General features: G+C 38.3%; 1 protein-coding gene across 1 annotated transcript; it reads left to right on the top strand.

Annotated features, from left to right (window-relative positions):
* Positions 1 to 762: 762 nt before the first annotated feature.
* SRY (sex determining region Y) lies at positions 763 to 1,485 on the top strand. The gene has a single exon (XM_040235968.1). It carries the CDS (start codon positions 763 to 765, stop codon positions 1,483 to 1,485), a length of 723 nt encoding a protein of 240 aa, XP_040091902.1.
* The last annotated feature ends 18,563 nt before the right edge of the window (positions 1,486 to 20,048 follow it).

Below are 20,048 nucleotides of genomic sequence, written 5' to 3'. Positions count from 1 at the left end.
CCTACCCATCTAAGATACCACACATCAACCCCCCTTCACCCCCACGCCCAGCCCCTCGCCCAGCCTCACACTTTCCCTACTCCCCACCCTCAAAACAAACAAACAAACAAAAACCCAGTCCCTTTGAAGTGTTATATTAATACCAGGAAACTGCTTGGGTGACAAGATTAAGTGTTTTTTCTTTTAATGGAACAGTTTTTATGTCAAATTTTAGTTGTATCAGAGATTGACCATTAAATATGTATTAGTATATATTAGCATTCTGACAGTCATCAGCACATTGAATTATCAGTTATTAGCTACTGCAATACGTACGTAGATTTTTCAGCTTTACTTTAAGCCTAAGTGGAGAAGCCGGGATAATGATTAGCATGGATTCGGGATCATGTGTATTCAACTATATAACAGGATCGGACTATTTTTCATCTTTTTTAAGATAACATTCTCTTACATTCATAACCATAAAGAATTTGTTAGTATGTCTGCTACACCTTCATCCTTTGAAATAAGTATATGAAAATAACTTCACAATGACACCGTTTGTATTTTTAAGCAGGTGTTAGCGCCTTCACAAATTCTGATTAGATGTAAACAAAGAAGAAAGCAGAGCGTTAATATCCTGTTAAGCAGCTTTGCTCGAGAAAGAGTAGGTTGCTGGGTTGGGCTGACTGCCAGGAGGTATTGAGGGGAGGTACTGGGGGCGGAGAAATAAATATTTCACTGCAAACTTTGCACTAAGTCAGTCTCTGGTAAGAACAACTTATGAACAGAAGGGTGCAATCGTATGCTTCTGCTATGTTCAAAGTATTGAAAGACGATGTTTACAGTCCAGCGGTGGTACAGCAACAAAATACTCTCGCCTTGGGGAAAACCTCTTCCTTGTGCACAGACAATCATAGCGCAAATGATCAATGTGAAAGGGGAGAAAATGTTAGGGAGAGCAGCCAGGACCACGTCAAGCGACCCATGAACGCCTTCATTGTGTGGTCTCGTGAACGAAGACGAAAGGTGGCTCTAGAGAATCCCAAACTGCAAAACTCAGAGATCAGCAAGCAGCTGGGATACGAGTGGAAAAGGCTTACAGATGCTGAAAAGCGCCCATTCTTTGAGGAGGCACAGAGACTACTAGCTATACACCGAGACAAATACCCAGGCTATAAATATCGACCTCGTCGGAAAGCCAAGAGGCCACAGAAATCGCTTCCTGCAAACTCTTCAATACTATGCAACCAGATGGATGTAGAGACATTGCACCCCTTCACATACAGGGACGATTGTGCCAAGACCACATACTCACAAATGGAAAGCCAATTAAGCCACTCACAGTCCGTGATTATAACCAATTCACTTCTGCAAAAGGAGCATCACAGCAGCTGGACAAACCTGGGCCACAATAGGGTAACACTGGCTACACGGATTTCCGTGGACTTTCCCTTTTACCAAAGCTTAGAGCCTGGACTTTCTTGCACTTATGTTCAATATTGACTTCCTTACTCTCACTAACAAAGGCACTCTTTGTCTCAATTTTACTACAATTTCACCTGCAACTTAATTTTAAAAGAAGCCGAATAAGTACCTTTAACAAGTAAAGAATTTGGACTTTCCAAATTAACTGCTCCTCTGTTAATCAGTTTTTTCTGTAAGAGTACTTTTTGGTAAGAAATTATCTTAACAGCACCAAAACTGCTTGAGTTAGAAGATCATCTGTTTTTCCTACTAATGGCACAATTTTTCTATTTCTAATTTTAATTGTTCCAGAGATTGGCCATTAGTTAGATGGTAGCATATATTAATAGTCGGGTAATAGTCACTATAGATAATATAACTTTTTATTTTAAATACTGTAACTCCAAACTATAGTACTTTCAGAAACACTCACAAATTCATGGTACAGAGGAAAAAAATCTCATACTTGGATGGAAAGTTCCCTACCTTCTAAAGCACTTTCTGGTACAAAGTCTGTTCTCTAGTCTTTCTAGCTACTTTCCACCTCTTTGTAAATTGCAGGTAATTAGTGCATATATATGCATATTCTATCTAATTTCACAGTTTATAGCCTTTTGTTCCCACTGTGAAAAAGTCAGTTTTGCTGCCATTTGCAACTCAGTTCCTTTACTCATACAAAATTGTAAGGTTTGACTTGTGTTTTGAGGGGATTATAACATCCATCCAGTATTTAATTAGCTCCTGTGAGACCCAAGGTTTCATCTCTTTTCTGAAAATTTTATTTCAATCACTGGCAATACACTTGTTTCCATTTTCACTTAACTTTTGCATTCTTGGAGGAAGAAAACAAAAAATAAATTGATAGCATGTCAAGAATATAAACATTCAGATTATGTGGCATGGGGGATGGGATAAGCAAGATCCTGTCTGGTTAATCTGATGAGGTGTCAGTGAAAATGTAAATCAAAGGTGTTTAAAAATGTGCAAACAGGCTTAAGTAGAAAAACTGGCAGCTTGCAAAGAAAGCATCACTTTTTCGGAATGAAAATAAGTCCATGGTCAAACTGTATGATATGATATAATATGATATGATAAATATTGCATATCAAAGTCAACTTTCCAATATATATGTTCCAAACTCTTGAAAAACAGGACTTCAAATAATAAATCTCAAAACTCCAAAACAATATGTAATGAAATGTGGAGTTTTTGAAAGAAAGTCCAGGGGAAAAAGGGAGGTAACTTCACAGACTGATTTGTTCCAGGAAAAATATTGTTTAATTAGATTTATGTGCTCCAAATGGTAATTATGTGCTATGATAACCTTTTAAACACATATCTAAAGTTGTACTTTAAAGTATTTTATATTTTTCCATTTATATGTATTGGCGTTTAATATTTAAAGCCTCTCTTTCCTCATGTTCATAAATAAACTGTACTCTAGCTTTTGTCAAAATATGTATGCTTTCCTTTTCTTGAACTTCAAATAAAAGAAAACATAAAATACTATGTTTAGTTTCTTTTGCTTCAAATAGCATCAGTGACATTGAGTTTGTTTTGAAAATTACTATGTACACTTCATTCTGTATATTATAGATGTGTGATTGTGTTGCAGGGAGGAAGTTGATTTTGATTCCATGTTGGAAACCTTTTCTTTACTTGCTTTTATTTTTATAATCTTTCAAAATTGCTTGCCTGGAGGACCCTACCCCTTTGCTTGACTATAAACTAAAGTGCCTTTGTTCTGCTCAAAAAGAGATAGTTTATGTCTGCTCACCTGTGAATAGAAGAGATTAATACACCCCTTCTGAAGGCTGGACATTCCTTTGAAGAGGTTTTACAAGACTGAAGGCCCTTCTATTTTATTCCCCCCCTGCCTCTCTCTCTACTACAGCTTTTGACTTTAGTTCCCCATGCTTCTTTTTCTCTAATCTAAATAGAACCTGGCATCCAGACACCAATAAGATAATTATTTTGAGGCACTAGCCTGCCTCTTCTCAGTCAGCCTGCTCTGTGATTAAAGTCTTCTCTTTGTGTTAACAACTTGTCTCTTGGATTTGTTGGCCTGTCATGAGGTGACCAGAGTGAGCTTGGACTCGGTAACAATTGGACACTTTCTGGTTTTAATTATTATGAGTAGTGATGTCCTTTGTACATTTGTATACCTGTCTGTGGTAGAACATTTACATACATTTCTCCTGAATATATGTCTAGGAAAGAAATGAATGGTTTTGTATATTTTTAGCAAGCTCTTTTTTTTTTTTTTTGCAAATTTTGATGAGTATTCTTGTATTTTCTAATGAATATTTGCCATATTTTAAAATGTGCCAACTTTTAAAAATATTCACTGGTATGAACTAATAGTATGAATTCCAGATATAATTGGATATGACTCCTTTCTCTGCCATTTATCAGGGCTGACATTGATGAATTTGTTTTGGCCCTCAAGTTGTTTACCTTTAATCAGCAGTAATAATAATAATAAATTAAAATAAAAAACAACAAAACAAAAAAATTAATCCTTATTGGGATGCTGGGAAGACTATATAAGTTTAAGGTGTATAGTGAATCAATGAGCAAAAATATATAAAGCATTAAAATTAAAAGTCAATATTAGCCATCTGTATGTCTTCTTTGGAGAAATGTCTATTTAGTTCTTTGGCCCATTTTTTGATTGGGTCGTTTATTTTTCTGGAATTGAGCTTCAGGAGTTGCTTGTATATTTTTGAGATTAGTTGTTTGTCAGTTGCTTCATTTGCTATTATTTTCTCCCATTCGGAAGGCTGTCTTTTCACTTTGCTTATATTTTCCTTTGTTGTGCAGAAGCTTTTAATTTTAATTAGTTCCCATTTGTTTATTTTTGCTTTTATTTCCCTAATTCTGGGAGGTGGATCATAGAGGATCCTGCTGTGGTTTATGTCAGAGAATGTTTTGCCTATGTTCTCCTCTAGGAGTTTTATAGTTTCTGGTCTTACATTTATATCTTTAATCCATTTTGAGTTTATCTTTGTGTGCGGTGTTAGAAAGTGATCTAGTTTCATTCTTTTACAAGTGGTTGACCAGTTTTCCCAGCATCACTTGTTAAAGAGATTGTCTTTACTCCATTGTATATTCTTGCCTCCTTTGTCAAAGATAAGGTGTCCATATGTGTGTGGATTTATCTCTGGGCTTTCTATTTTGTTCCATTGATCTACATTTCTGTCTTTGTGCCAATACCATACTGTCTTGATGACTGTGGCTTTGTAGGAGAGCCTGAAGTCAGGGAAGTTGATTCCTCCAGTTCCATTCTTCTTTCTCAAGATTGCAACACATGAAAAGATGCTCAACATCACTCATTATTAGAGAAATGTAAATCAAAACCACAATGAGGTACCACTTCACACCAGTCAGAATGGCTGCGATCCAAAAATCTGCAAGCAATAAATGCTGGAGAGAGTGTGGAGAGAAGGGAACCCTCCTACACTGTTGGTGGGAATGCAAACTAGTACAACCACTATGGAGAACAGTGTGGAAATTCCTTAAAAAATTGCAAATAGAACTGCCTTATGACCCACTGCTGGGCATACACACTGAGGAAACCAGAATTGAAAGAGACACATGTACCCCAATGTTCATCGCAGCACTGTTTATAATAGCCAGGACATGGAAACAACCTAGATGTCCATCAGCAGATGAATGGATAAGATATGGTACATATACACAATGGAGTATTACTCAGCCATTAAAAAGAATACATTTGAATCAGTTCTGATGAGATGGATGAAACTGGAGCCAATTATACAGAGTGAAGTAAGCCAGAAAGAAAAACACCAATACAATATACTAACACATATATATGGAATTTAGAAAGATGGCAATGATGACCCTGTATGCGAGACAGCAAAAAAGACACAGATGTGTATAGCAGACTTTGGACTCAGAGGGAGAGGGAGAGCGTGAGATGATATGGGAGAATGGCATTGAAACATGTATATCATGTAAGAATCAAATTGCCAGTCTATGTCCGATGCAGGATATGGCACGCTTGGGGCTGGTACATGGGGATGACCCAGAGAGATGTTGTGGGGAGGGGGGTGGGAGGGGGGTTAATGTTTGGGAATGCATGTACACCCGTGGTGGATTCAGGTCAATGTATGGCAAAACCAATACAGAATTGTAAAGTAAAATAAAAAATAAAAATAAAAAAAAATAATCATGTACAAAAAAAAAAAGTCAATATTAACTAACTAACACTAACATTAATTAGTATGTTAAGTAACATTAACATACTAATACTAAGTAGTATGGATGATAATAATAACAAAACACAATGACAAAAGCTACCTACTAGTATACTGTGAAAACTAAATAAATGAAGGTACATATTCTGTGAGTGAAAGTATACATAGTACTTGGAACAGAGAAAAGCATTGGTAACTAACAACTGTTGACTGAAAAATGATGTACAACTTGAGAGTTGTGAATTAAGTTTTATTTGGGGGCAAAGTGAGGACTGCAGCCCAGGAGACAGCATCTCAGATAGCTCCAAGAGACTATTCCAAAGTGACAGTGGGGGAAAATCAATATATAAGGTTTTGGTGAAGTGGGAGTTCAAAACTATCAACTGCTCATTTTACAAAAGGTTTTTTGTTAGTCATGAGAATCTGATGTCACCATGAGGGAATTTAGTGCTTACACTATATATGAGGAACTGCAGCCTACCACGCTCCTCCAACAACGGGATTTTCCAGGCAATAGTACTGGAGTGGGTTGACATTGCCTTCTCTACTATTATGAGGAGATGCAAGGATTGATATCATACCATGTGATCCTAAAACATCCAACTGTCTAAAGACCTATCCCACCAGATTCCCTGGAGCACAGAGTGCCTTACCCTGAACTCCCTCAGGGGTTGTTGAAAGTCAACAGCTATAGCAGTGTGGGGTTCAATCTCCATAGAGGCAGATGGCAAACGCCTTTGTTGTTCAGTTGTTGGCAATGCTCTTGGTAGATGCCAATTTGTAGTTGACACAACTAATTAACAGAGAAGGAAATGGCAACCCACTACAGTGTTCTTGCCTGGAGAATCCCAGGGATGGTGGAGCCTGGTGGGCTGCCATCCATGGGGTCACAAAGAGTCAGACACAATTGAAGGGACTTAGCAGCAGCAGCAGCTAATTAAAATAATGATAACAAATAACAGTGGCAACCTATGTCAATTGGATGCAGAAAGGACAAAATTACTTAAAGGTGTATAATTCAAAGGTTTAAAGTATTTAAAGTACTTAGGATAGATGTAGGCACTGGTAAATAAATAAATAGTTAAAATAATTTAAAAATAAAGAGAAAAATCAAAACAAAAAACAACACCTGTTCCACTTCATTGAGATGCTGTGAAGACTGAAGAAACTATGATCATACAGATTTAATGAATATTTAATATACTCAGAGGTTAACATAATTAAAGTGCTAACTAGCAATAATGATAATGATGGTAACAATCATAATGATATTACAATAATAAAACCACGTACTGGAATATTATGAGACTAAATAGGTAAAGTTATGTAAGTTTCAAGGAATAAATATACAAAGTTCTTACAGTAAAAGATAACATTAGGAAAGAAGTAATTAATAATAATTACAAATATTAATCATGATAATAAATAACAAAATCTCCTTCAGTGGGACTCTGTGAAGACTAAATATCAAAGTATTTAGGATTCAAAGAGTAAATTTATATAATGTACTAAAAATGGAGGTTTGTTTTATTGAAATGCTAGCTAATAGTAATACTTGAAAGCAATAAGGACATCATTGATATTCTGTGAAGACTGAATAATTTCATATGGGCAGAGTTCAAGAAGCACAATGTGCTATGAATTGAGGTCAGTGTTAATAGAGAAAAAAATCAATAATAGTAATAATAATTCCAATAGTAATAATAGTACAAATACAGCAAAGTAATAATAGTAAAAATACAGCAATGATGGATACTTAACTAGGATACTATGAACACTAAGGAGATTAAAACTTATGGGATTTGATGAAAAAGTATATCTAAGTACTAAGAAAAGTCAACATGAGTAAAATCTAAGTAGTAATAATAATAATTATGAGGATGATGATGATAAGTAGAAAAAAAAAAAACCTACTTCAGGAATGTTGTGAAGACTAAGTGAAGGTGTAGGATTTAAGAAATAAGTGTTTGAAATTCTTGGAACACAAGTAGGCATCAGTAAAACACTAACTAGTAACACCACCAACAACATGTATAATAATAAATAATAAAAATGAAACATATCATTGGGATACTATGGCAGTATTTTAACTAGCTGTAGTATATAGGGGTTGAATGAGTAAATGCATAGAAAGTACTTAGAAAAGAGGATTGGAGACAAGATGGCAGAAAACTTGTCTGAACAGTGAAAGAACACTGAAGGAACACTGAAAGATGAACTCCTCAAGTTGTTAAGTGACCAATATGCTACTGCAGAAGAATGGAGAAAGAGCTCCAGGATGAATGAAGACGTTGAGCCAAAGCAAAACAACTCCAATGGTATAAATAAATATTTCATAGGAATCTGGAATGTTAGGTCCACAAATCAAGATGCTGGGGAGGCTGGGAGGAGGGAAAGAGGGATTTCATCTTGAAGACTGTCAGTCCTCTTAAGGCCGGATGAGAATTGGGTCTGAACCCTGTTAAATATCATCAAAGAAAAATCAGGAAACTCCATCCTCACAGATGGCAAAGTAAACGTCAGATTGTGTTTATTAGACTAATGATAGCGCCTGAACCTGCATGTTGTAGTTGGTAATTCTTCCATACCTCCATATTGTAAAACAAATTATTAACGTGTAACCAGTCTGAGTGAACTCTGGGAGTTGGTGATGGACAGGGAGACCTGGTATGCTGTGATTCATGGGGTCGCAAAGAGTCGGACACAACTTAGTGACTGAACTGAACTGAACTGAATGTGTAACCAGTCATGTAGTGGAAGGTATAAAACTGAGTCCTTCAAAATCATCAGGGTCCTTGTCAAGAACCGATTCCCCTTGGGCCTGCTACTGTAATAAACTGCACTCCACTATACTGAGTGTCCTCCAAGGATTGTTTTACAACTCTGGATTCTACAAAATGTCTGGTGTGTTGGCTGGGAAACCCTCAGAGAGACAGGCACATTGAGCCTCCACCTGAGGCTTTCGCTGGAATGAGAGCCTCTGGGAGGGGAAGGTGCCTCCTCTCTTGGGTCAGCTCTTGTTTTATTGACTCATCTTCCTAGGTGGAATTCACAAGACTGTGGATTACAGAGGGTAACACACAGGTCGGTCCCACTGTAATAGTGGAAGAAGGGACCTGATCAACTCACTGGGGCTGGATGAACTTGTGGTGACTGTGTCCTTGAAGTCTCAGTGTGGAATCGTTTACCGAAGTAAGTAAAACACTATTAACTGAATCTGTGCCAATTGTTTTTCAATGTACTTACTGGTTTCCAGGGGACTGTCCCATTTGTGCAACACCCTCCCATTCTCCTTAGGCATTCAGGGACCTCCTGAACGTTGTTAGGACCAGACTGGAAACTGAGGCTCTGGGTACACATTTGTCTGCACTGATCCATGATAAGACAGACTTGGATCTTGCCAGCATCAGACTTATGCAAGGAGGAGTACATGAAAGCCTTAATAGATTGGATTTGGATGACTGCTGACAGAAAAACGTGAGAGGTATTACCATGGAAAGACTTGGTAGGTAAGACCCTTTTCACTGTGGTCATAGTTGAGGTACAGTGGCAGTTGTACTTCTTTGAGTGGAGACTTCATCCACAGCTGGGTTACAAGACCCTAGCAATGAGCGACTGAATAGAAGTTGGGCTTGCTGTAAGTGATAGAAGGAAAGTAAAGAAGTAGGAAGGGTAGCAGAAAATGCAAACCAACCTTTCCTGAATGGATGATTAAAAATAAAAAAAAAATAAAAAAAAAGTTAACCCCAGACAAGGTTAAAACATTTTATGAGCTAGACTGGCCTCTTTTGGGGTAGGATGACTCTCAGAAGGAACCCTAGGATCGGACAAAGTTTGTATTCTGTGGTAACTGAACAGCCAGGACACCCAGACCAGTTCCAGTGCTCATGGCTACTAACTGCACAAAATCCACCTCCTTAAGCTCAAGTATGTTATCTTGGAATAGGAGAGAGCAAAATTTTTCTGATGAAGGCAAAATCCAAGGAAGAAAAAATAAAGGAAAAATACTATGATCTGGAGGAGGTGGAACTCCCACCATTTCCTCCATACTGGAAAACACGAAGGGGATCCCCAGAACAAGAAGCAACATTCCTCCTCTGCCTCCCCTAGTAGAGGAGGTTTCTCTCCCTCCTATTGTACCAAAAACTGTGACAGGAGCTACTGCACCATTATACCCAACACTCTCCAGTTTAGAAGAGGAGAGAAAGGGTGAGTTAAGTGTTCAGAGGCAGCTGAGGTCAACAAAGGAACTGCAAGAGAGACAGGTTTTGTCAATACCTGTTAGGAAAGTCCATGCAGTATTACAGGTTGGGCCAGATGCGTATATCCATCCTGGCCACACTGCTCTTTTATATCAGCCATTCTTTACCACAGATCTATTGAACTGGCAAAGGCATACCCCTCCGTATTCTAAAAAGCCACAGAGATTATTTTCAGGACCCATGCACTGATGTGGGATGACATAGCCCAGCTTCTCCTCACCCTCTTCAGTACAGAAAAAAGACACTGGGTCCTCACAGAAGCATGTAAGTGGCTTCACTGCTAAAATTTCAGGTGGGAACAGATTTTCCTCATGTCTGTGGTGATACCAAGGGAAGATGAGTGGAAGCTGTAACAGTCATCTGGAGGGCTGCAGACTCTGGAATCCCTAATAAAACTGTTTCCTGAAGTATAGGCTGAAGACTTGGGGAAAACCACCCTCTGGTGATAATAGAGTTAAAGGTGGGAGCCTAGCCCATAAGGAAAAGAAAAAAAAAATAATAAAAAAAAATATCCTATACCACTGGCAGCCAGGGAAGGAATCAAGCTCCACATTAATAGGCTGAAGGGCACAGGCATACTGGTGGAATGCCAATCACCATGGAACACCCCTTTCCTCCCAGTGAAGAAGGACAGGGAATAAGATTATTGGGCAGCTCAGTACTTGAGATCTCAGGATGAGTCAGAAGACCCAGCTGACTTGGACTCAGCTACCACAAGGATTCAAAGTTTCCTTACAATATTTGGGGAAACCCTGGCAACAGATCTCCTCTTCTTCCCATCAGATGCTACTAAGTGTCAGATTCCACAATGTGTGGATGACCTACTCCTGATGACAGAGACTTGTTCTCGGTGTTGGAAGGTGTTAGGAACAGCCAAATAATGAACTGACCTGAGGGAGTGGTGCTGCAGAAGAAAAAATAAAATGATGACTCAAAAATAAACTGGGGATCAGGGGGCTGATGCCATTGACATTGAAAAGCCCAGAACCTAACCCTTGCATGCCTTTTATTGTTAAGTTCTACTTCCTTATTTGTGCTCTAGAGATATCTTTTCTTTATAATCTCAGATCAAGGGTAAAGATATAGAATGCAGTCCTGTCTGATCAACTAAGGGACAAGCAAGCAGCCACCCAGCACAATACAGCAACCAAACTTATGGTGACACCTGTGGTGTCTAGCCTACTAACTGCTCAAGTGACCCCAGTCTTTGACAAGGGAGAAATCACCTGGGCACAAATTGAGTGGGGAACCTAGTGGGAGGATTGATGGTGGAAAATCTCAGATGGGAGTCTTTTCGTCCCCTCTAGGTTGGCATTTCAACTGGATATGGATTTCTATCAATCCACCATTTAGGTAAAATAAGACTTGCAATAATGTCTAACAGTCTTCTGTGTAGATGCAAGGTGCCAATGTATAATCTACTCTAAAAATAACCTGGTTCCAAGGAGACAGCACCTCCTGGAATACAATTAAATAGGACAGCTCTATTTTAACATCTGGAGGTGGACTTCACGGATGTTAAGCCATGCTAAGCACACAAATATTTGCCTGTTATGGAATGTATTTTTCCAGGAAGGGTGGAAGCTTATCCCACCAAGACTGAGAAAACAAGGACGTGGCCCAATGTGCGCTGAGAGACATTATTCCTATGTTTGAGTTCCCTCTGAATATAGGATCAGATAATGGGCCTGCATTTATGGTTGAGTTACTTCAACTGGTTTGCAAAACAGTAAATATAAATGGAAACTACATACAGCATATAGGCCACAAAGCTCAGGAATGGTTGAGAAAATGAACTGAGGTATCAAGGTGACTTCGGCAAAATGAGTATAAGAAACTGGCACCATCCCCCCCAACTCTCATCCCCCCGTGGATGGACATGCTGTCATTAGCTGCCATTAGTGTTAATGAAGATCAGAATGACACTGTCCCCATCAATGATCTCATGGGTATTTCCCATATGAAATAATGTTTGGGAGGCCTCCTCTACTTATGCAGAAGTAAAGGGAAAATTATCGTAAAAAGGAAGGACGGAGGTGTTGTGTCAACTGAAACAGTTGGGGAAGCTGATCCATGACAAAAACCCCTATGTTCAGGAGAGAATTCCATTTTCTGTAGGCAATACTGTACACCTATACTCACCAGGAGATTTAGTGCATAAAGAATTGGAAGCAGCAGACATTGTCCGCCACCAGGAAAGGGCCATACACAATTGTAATAACCACTCTCATTGCACTTACAGTTGCAAGTATCACTCCCTAGATTCACCACACTCAGCTCAAGACAGCAGTGGAGGAAAAGGGATAAAAGCCCACACTAACCAGGAGGAATTACTGAAGACCGTACTCATCTTCCATTCACAACTACAGATTCAGTATGCAGCCACTATTGATGATTCTATTTCTAATCATCATGACCACCCTACTAGGACTACAAATAGTTCCAGGATAATGTGTATCTGTCTGGGCCCACTCATATATGAACTAAACTGTAGGGTTTGTGGGGCCATGCTTTTGTTGATGATTCACGGACTTCCTTGGTGGGTGTCTCCCTTGCACAGAGGATACTTTAGAAGAACTGTACAAAAAAGATCTTCACGACCCAGATAATCACGATGATATAGTCACTAATCTAGAGCCAGACATCTTGGAAAGTGAAATCAGGTGGGCCTTAGAAAGCATCACTACGAACGAAGCTAGTGGAGGTGATGGAATTCCAGTGGAGCTATTTCCAATCCTGAAAGATGATGCTGTGAAAGTGCTGCACTCAATATGCCAGCAAATTTGGAAAACCCAGCAGTGGCCACAAGATTGGAAAAGGTCAGCTTTCATTCCAATCCCAAAGAAAGGCAATGCCAAAGAATGCTCTAACTACCACACAAATTGCACTCATCTCCCATGCCAGTAAAGTAATGCTCAAAATTCTCCAAGCCAGGCTTCAGCAATACGTGAACTGTGAACTCCCTCATGTTCAAGCTGGTTTTAGAAAAGGGAGAGGAACCAGAGATCAAAATGCAAACATCCTCTGGATCATGGAAAAAGCAAGAGAGTTCCAGAAAAACATCTATTTCTGCTTTCTTGACTATGCCAAAGCCTTTGACTGTGTGAATCACAATAAACTGTGGAAAATTCTGAAAGAGATGGGAATACCAGACCAGCTGACCTGCCTCTTGAGAAATCTGTATGCAGTCAGAAAGGAACAGTTAGAACTGGACATGGAACAACAGACTGGTTCCAAATAGGAAAAGGAGTATGTCAAGGGTGTATATTGTCACCCTGCTTATTTAACTTCTATGTAGAGTACATCATGAGAAACGCTGGACTGGAAGAAACACAAGCTGGATTCAAGATTACCGGGAGAAATACCAATCACCTCAGATATGCAGATGACACCACCCTTATGGCAGAAAGTGAAGAGGAATTAAAAAGCCTCTTGATGAAAGTGAAGGAGAAGAGCCAAAGAGTTGGCTTAAAGCTGAACATTCAGAAAACGGAGATCATTGGCATCCGGTCCCATCACTTCATGGGAAATAGATGGGGAAACAGTGGAAACAGTGTCAGACTTCATTTTTTGGGGGCTCCAAAATCAATGTAGATGGTTACTGCAGCCATGAAATTAAAAGATGCTTACTCCTTGGAAGAAAAGTTATGACCAACCTAGATCGCATATTCAAAAGCAGAGACATTACTTTGCCGACTAAGGTCCATCTAGTCAAGGCTATGGTTTTTCCTGTGGTCATGTATGGATGTGAGAGTTGGTCTGTGAAGAAGACTGAGAGCCAAAGAATTGATGCTTTTGAACTGTGGTGTTGCAGAAGACTCCTGAGAGTCCCTTGAACTGCAAGGAGATCCAACCAGTCCATTCTGAAGGAGATCAGCCCTGGGATTTCTATGGAAGGAATGATGTTAAAGCTGAAACTCCAGTACTTTGGCCATCTCATGTGAAGAGTTGACTCATTGGAAAAGACTCTGATGCTGGGAGGGATTGGGGGCAGGAGGAGAAAGGAACGACAGAGGATGAGATGGCTGGATGGCATCCCTGACTCAATGGACATGAGTCTGAGCGAACTGCAGGAGATGGTAATGGACAGGGAGGCCTGGCGTGCTGTGATTCATGGGGTCGCAGAGTCGGACATGACTGAGCTACTGTACTGAACTGAACTGAACCAATTATTGAGACAACATCAGGAAATATTTCTTTCTTTGATAAGTCATAACCTGTTAATTCTTTCCTGATGTAATCTGAACTCTAACCAAATTGATTTAAGGACATGGGGTGACAGCAGCCTCCTTTTTTGGTCATTGGTATATTCTTGAATCAAAGGTGATTGGTGGAAAAACCTTTTTGTGATTATTTTTTAATCATTGTATTATTAATTTTTAGGTCTTCTATTCTCCAATGTATAACTCAGTGTGTAACCTCTAGACTGACAGCCTTGCTATAGCTACATAGTCATGATGTACAATATGTACCCTTGACTGATGCACATCATTAGTTAAAGATAGGATGAGCATCAGGGTGGGATGGGGATGTTGGAGCCTCTGGGAGGAGGACAAGAGGGATTTCATCTTGAAGGCTGTCAGCCATTTTAAGGCAGGATGTGAACTGGGCCTGAACCCAGTTAACCATCACTAAGGAAAAACCAGGAAAGTCTCTCTTCACAAAAGGCAAACAAAGATTGGAAGTAAAGGCCAGGTTGTCTCAGATTAACAATAGCACAGGCACTTGCATATAGTATTTGTTAATTCTGCCACAACTAATTACTAACATGTAACCAGTGATTGTCCTCAGAAATTGTTGGGCTCTTTGTTGACAACTGATTCCCCTTGGACCCATTAGTATAAGAAAGTGTACTTCATTGTTTTGAGTGTCCTCCGAGGAGTATTTTGTGACTCTGGATTCTAAAACAAACGTAAATTGGAAGTGGTCAAACAGGGGATGGCAAGGGTGAACACTGACATTTTAGGAATCAGTGAACTATAATGGACAAGAACAGGTACATTTAATTCAGATAACCATCTTGTCTACAGTCAAAGATGGAGAGGCTCTATACAGTCATCAAAAACAAGATAAGAAGCTGATTGTGGCTCAGATCATGAACTCCTAATTTCAAAATCAGACTTAAATTGAAGAAAGTAGGGAAAATCACAAGACCATTCAGTTCAGTTCAGTTCAGTCTTTCAGTTGTGTCTGACTCTGCAACTCCATGAACTGTGAATGCCAGGCCTCCCTGTCCATCAACAACTCCCAAAGTTCACCCAAACCCATGTCCATTGAGTCAGTGATACCATCAAACCATCTAATCCTCTGTCATCCCCTTCTCCTCCTGCCCTCAATCTTTTCCAGCATCAGGGCATTTTCAAATGAGTCAGGTCTTTGCATCAGGTGGCCAAAGTATTGGAATTTCAGCTTCAACATCACTCTTATCAATGAACACCCAGGACTGATCTCTTTTAGAATGTGCAAGTTGGATCTCCTTGCAGTCCAAGGGACTCTCAAGAGTCTTCTCCAACATCACAGTTCAAAAGCATCAATTCGTCTGTGCTCAGTTTTCTTTATAGTCCAGCTCTCACATCCATACATGATCACGGGATAAAACCATAGTCTTGACTAGACAGATGTTTGTTGACAAAGTAATATCTCTGCTTTTGAATATGCTATCTATCTTGGTCATAACCTTCCTTCCAAGGAGCAAGCATCTTCTAATTTCATGGCTGCAATCACCATCTGCAGTGATTTTGGAGCCCAGAAAAATGAAGTCTGACACAGTTTCCTCTATTTCCCCATCTATTTGCCATGAAGTGATGGGACTGAACTCTATGATCTTAGTTTTCTGAATGTTGATCTTTAAGCCAACTTTTTCACTCTCCTCTTTCACTTTTATCACAAGGCTCTTTAGTTCTTTTTCACTTTCTGCCATATTGTCACCCTGCTTATTTAACTTATATACAGACCATTCAAGTGTGACTTAAATAAAACTCCTTACTGTATACAGTAGAAGTGACAAATAGATTCAAAGGACTAGATCTGATACAGTACCTAAAGAACTATGGATGGAGGTCATAGCATGATACACGAGGTAGTGATCAAAACCATCCCTAAGAAGAAGAAAGGCAAAATGGTTATCTGGGAAGGTCTTACAAATAGCTGAGAAAAGAAGAAATGCTGAAAGCAAAGGAGAAAAGGAAAGCTATATCCATCTGAATGCAGAGTTCCAAAATTTGCAAGGAGAGGTAAAAAAGCTTTCCTAAGCAATCAATGCAAAGAAATAAAGGACAACAATAGAATGGGAAAGACTAGAAATCTCTTCAAGAAAATCAGAGATACAAAGATAAGAGTTCATGCAAAAAATGGGAACAATAAAGGACAGAAAGGATATGGACCTAACAGAAGCAGAAGATATTAATAAAAGGTGGCAGGAATACATCAAAGAACTATATAAAAAATACTTTCATGACCTAGGTAACCAGGATGGCGTGATCACTCACCTAAAACCAGACATCCTGAAATGCCAACTAAAGTGGTTCTTAGGAAGCATCATAATGAACAAAGCTAGTGGAGGTGATGGAATTACATTTGAGGTATTTAAAATCCCAAATGATGTTGTTATGAAAGTGTTACATTCATGATATCAGCAATTTTGGAAAACTCAACAGTGGCCACAGGACTGGAAAATGTTAGTTTTCATTTCAATCTAAAAGAAAAGTAATGCCAAAAAGTGTTCAAACTACAGCTCAATTGCACTCATCTCACATGCTTGTAAAGTAATGCTTAAAATTCTCCAAGCTAGGTTTCCATAGTACATGAACCAATAACTTTGAGAGGTTTAAGCTAAATTTAGAAAAGTTAGAGAAACCATAGATCAAATTGCCAGCATCCACTGGACAGTAGAATAAGTAAGAGAATTCCAGAAAGCCACCTACATCTTCTTCATTGACTAGGTAAATGCCTTTGATGGTGTGGTTTGAAACAAACTGTGAGAAATTCTTAAAGTGATGGGAATGCCAGACCATCTTATCTGCCTCCTGAGAAATCTGTATGCAGATCAAAAAGCAACAGTTATAGCTGTACATTGAATTGGTTCCAAATTGATAAGGGAGTGTGTCAAGTATGTATATTACCACTTGCTTATTTAACTTATATGCATAATATATAATATAAAATGGTGAACTGGTTGAAGCACAAACTGGAATCAAGAGTTTGCAGGGAGAAATAATAACCTCAGATATGAAGATGACACCACCTTTATGACAGAAATTGAAGAAGAACTTCACTTTCTTCTAAAGATTCTGAAGAGCCTCTAATGAAACTAAAGAGCGTCTAAATGAAAGTTAAGGAGGAAAGTAAAAAAAAAAAAAAAAAGCTGGCTTAAATCTCAGCATTCAAAAAGATCATGGCATCTAGTTCCATCACCTCACTGCAAATAGATGGGGAAACTGTGACAAACTATTTTCTTGGGCTCCAAAATCATCACAAATGGTGACTGCAACCATGACATTAAAAGACACTTCCTTCTTGGAAAAAAAGCTACGGAAAGCTTAGAGAGCATATTAAAATGAAGAGGTATTACTTTGACAACAAAGGTCCATCTGATCAAAGCTATGGTTTTTGCAGAAGTCATATATGAACCTGAGAGTTGGACCTTAAGGAAAGCTGAATTTTGAAAAACTGATGCTTATGAACTGTGGTGTTGAAGAAGACTTTTGAGAGTCTTCTTGGAATTCTGGAGACTTCTACAAGACCAAGTAAGTCAATCCTAATGGAAATCAGTCCTGAATATCAATTAGAAGGACTGATGCTGAAGCGTATGATCCAAAACTTTGGCCACCTGATGTGTATAACTGACTCATTGGAAAAGCCCCCGGTGCTTGGGAAGATTAAAGGTAGGAGGAGAAGTGTATGACATAGGATGAGATGGTTGTATGGTATCACTGACTCGATGGACTTGAATTTGAGCAATTCCTGGGCGTTGATGATGGACAGTGAAGTGTCTTGTGCTGTATTCCGTGGGGTGGCAAACAGTCAGAAATGGCTGAGGGACTGAACAAAACTGAACTGAGAAAAGTGGATGGTATTAGGGAAAAAAAGCTAACAAATAATAATGAAAATTATTAGCTATAAAGAATATAAAACATAAAAACCATGTCACTCACTCATTGAATGTGTTAAAGTGTGAAAGATTTTGGGTAAAGGTAACAAAGAACTAAGGAAATTAGGAAAAAATAGGTCTTTACTAAATAATTAGTAATAACAAACAACAATAATAATATAATAACAAAATAAAAAATATTCTTACCTATCTGTAATGCTGAGAAGACATTAGTCAAGGTATTTGATGGTCATAAGAGTAGGACTTTACTGAGCAACTGAACAATAGCAATTATATGATTCAAGTAGCCAAGGTGGATAGGATTCAATAGGTAAATGCACACAAAAGGCTTAGAAAAGAGATGCAGATTAGTAAAGTACTAATTGGTAAAAACAACTACAACAACAAAACCTACCTCATTGATATGCCATAAAAATGAAATATTATAAAATTCAAGGGGTAAATATATTAAAGTACTTAATGGCCAGCATTAGTTAAAGCAAAGTAATAACTACATTAATATGTATATAAATTAATGCATAAGGGTTTATTAAATATGGAACTGTCAGTTTTGTAAACAAAAAAGTCATTAAGATGTATGGATAAAATAACACAAAATTTACCTTACTGGTCTACTGTAAAGGTTGAATAAAGTTTGTAGGATTTGAAGAATAAAGTTGAAGAATAAAAGTAATAAAAATCAAATTATAAAGAATAACATGCTCTCAAAATGGTATGTTTTATATTATGTGACTTTATCAATTAAAAAAACATTAAAAATAATAATAGTTACTATTATTAATTATGTTTGAAGCTCCAATACCTTGGTCACCTGATGTGACTCACTGGATAAGACCGTGGTGCTGAGAAAGATTTAGGGCAGAAAAAAGGGTGGCAGAGTCTGAGATGGTTAATAATGCTGACTCAATGGACTTGAATTTGAACAAATTCTGGGAGACAGTGAATGACAGTGCAGCCTGACTTGCTGGTATCCATGGAGTCACAAATAGTCAAACATGATTTAGTCACTGGACAACAACAACAATAGCAATAACAATAAAACCTATCACATTCAAATCTGTGATGACTAAGTGGGATGTATAGGACTCAATTAGAAAAAGCATATACAATGCTTCCAATAGAGGTCAGCTCTAGTAAACAACCACCTGGGAATAATAAGACAAAAATAATGAAATAACAAGAGAAACAAACTATTTTACTGGGATGCTCTGAAGAATAAATAAGTTAAGGTATATAATGAGTAATCAAATGAGTTCAATCATATAATAAAGTATTTAGAAATAACTAGTAATAATTGCTCAAAACTAACTAGTAGTAATTATAATAATTATTATAACTGAATTCAGAACTAACCAGTAATATTGCTACAATTATTAATAAGAATAAATATGAATAATAAAAAGACCTACCTAAAAGTAATCCATGAAAACTAAATATTTTATGGATATAAAGGAGTCTATGATTAAATGTATACTAGGAATTCAGAGAGGAGGGCATGACAACCCACTCCAATGTTCTTAAATGGATAATATCACAGACAGAGAGGCCTGGCAGGCTGCAATCCATGGGGCTGCACAGAGTCAGATACACCTGAAGAAACTAAGAAGTAGGTATTTAGAACTGGAGTAGGGTATGCAAACCACTCCAGTATTCTTGCCTGGGGAATCTCATAGACAGAAGAGGCTGGCAGACTATGGTCTATAGTGTTTCAGAGTTAGACATGACTGAAGTGACTTAACATGCATGCACACATCTACTCAGAATAGAGATTGGCATTGGTAAAGAAATTCCTACTAACAATAATAAAATAACCACCACAACAAAAGCTGTCTGCATAGGATATTTTGAAGTTTAAAAATTATAGGTGTATAAGGGTTCACACTGAAATCATAATCACAGAAAACTATAGTCAATCTAACCACACTAGGACCACAGCCTTGCCTAACTCAATGAAACTAAGCCATGCTTTGTGGGGCCACACAAGAAGGAAGGGTCTTGGTGGAGAGGTCT

Source organism: Oryx dammah, unplaced genomic scaffold (genome assembly GCF_014754425.2).
Source record: "Oryx dammah isolate SB20612 unplaced genomic scaffold, SCBI_Odam_1.1 HiC_scaffold_11035, whole genome shotgun sequence".
In the NCBI taxonomy this organism is placed as follows: Eukaryota; Metazoa; Chordata; class Mammalia; order Artiodactyla; family Bovidae; genus Oryx; species Oryx dammah.
This window is presented reverse-complemented; position numbering and strand designations above follow the sequence as displayed.

What these genes read in the sequence shown, in the direction of transcription:
- SRY (XM_040235968.1), top strand. Translation starts at nt 763, where the DNA reads ATGAACAGAAGGGTGCAATCGTATGCTTCTGCTATGTTCAAAGTATTG.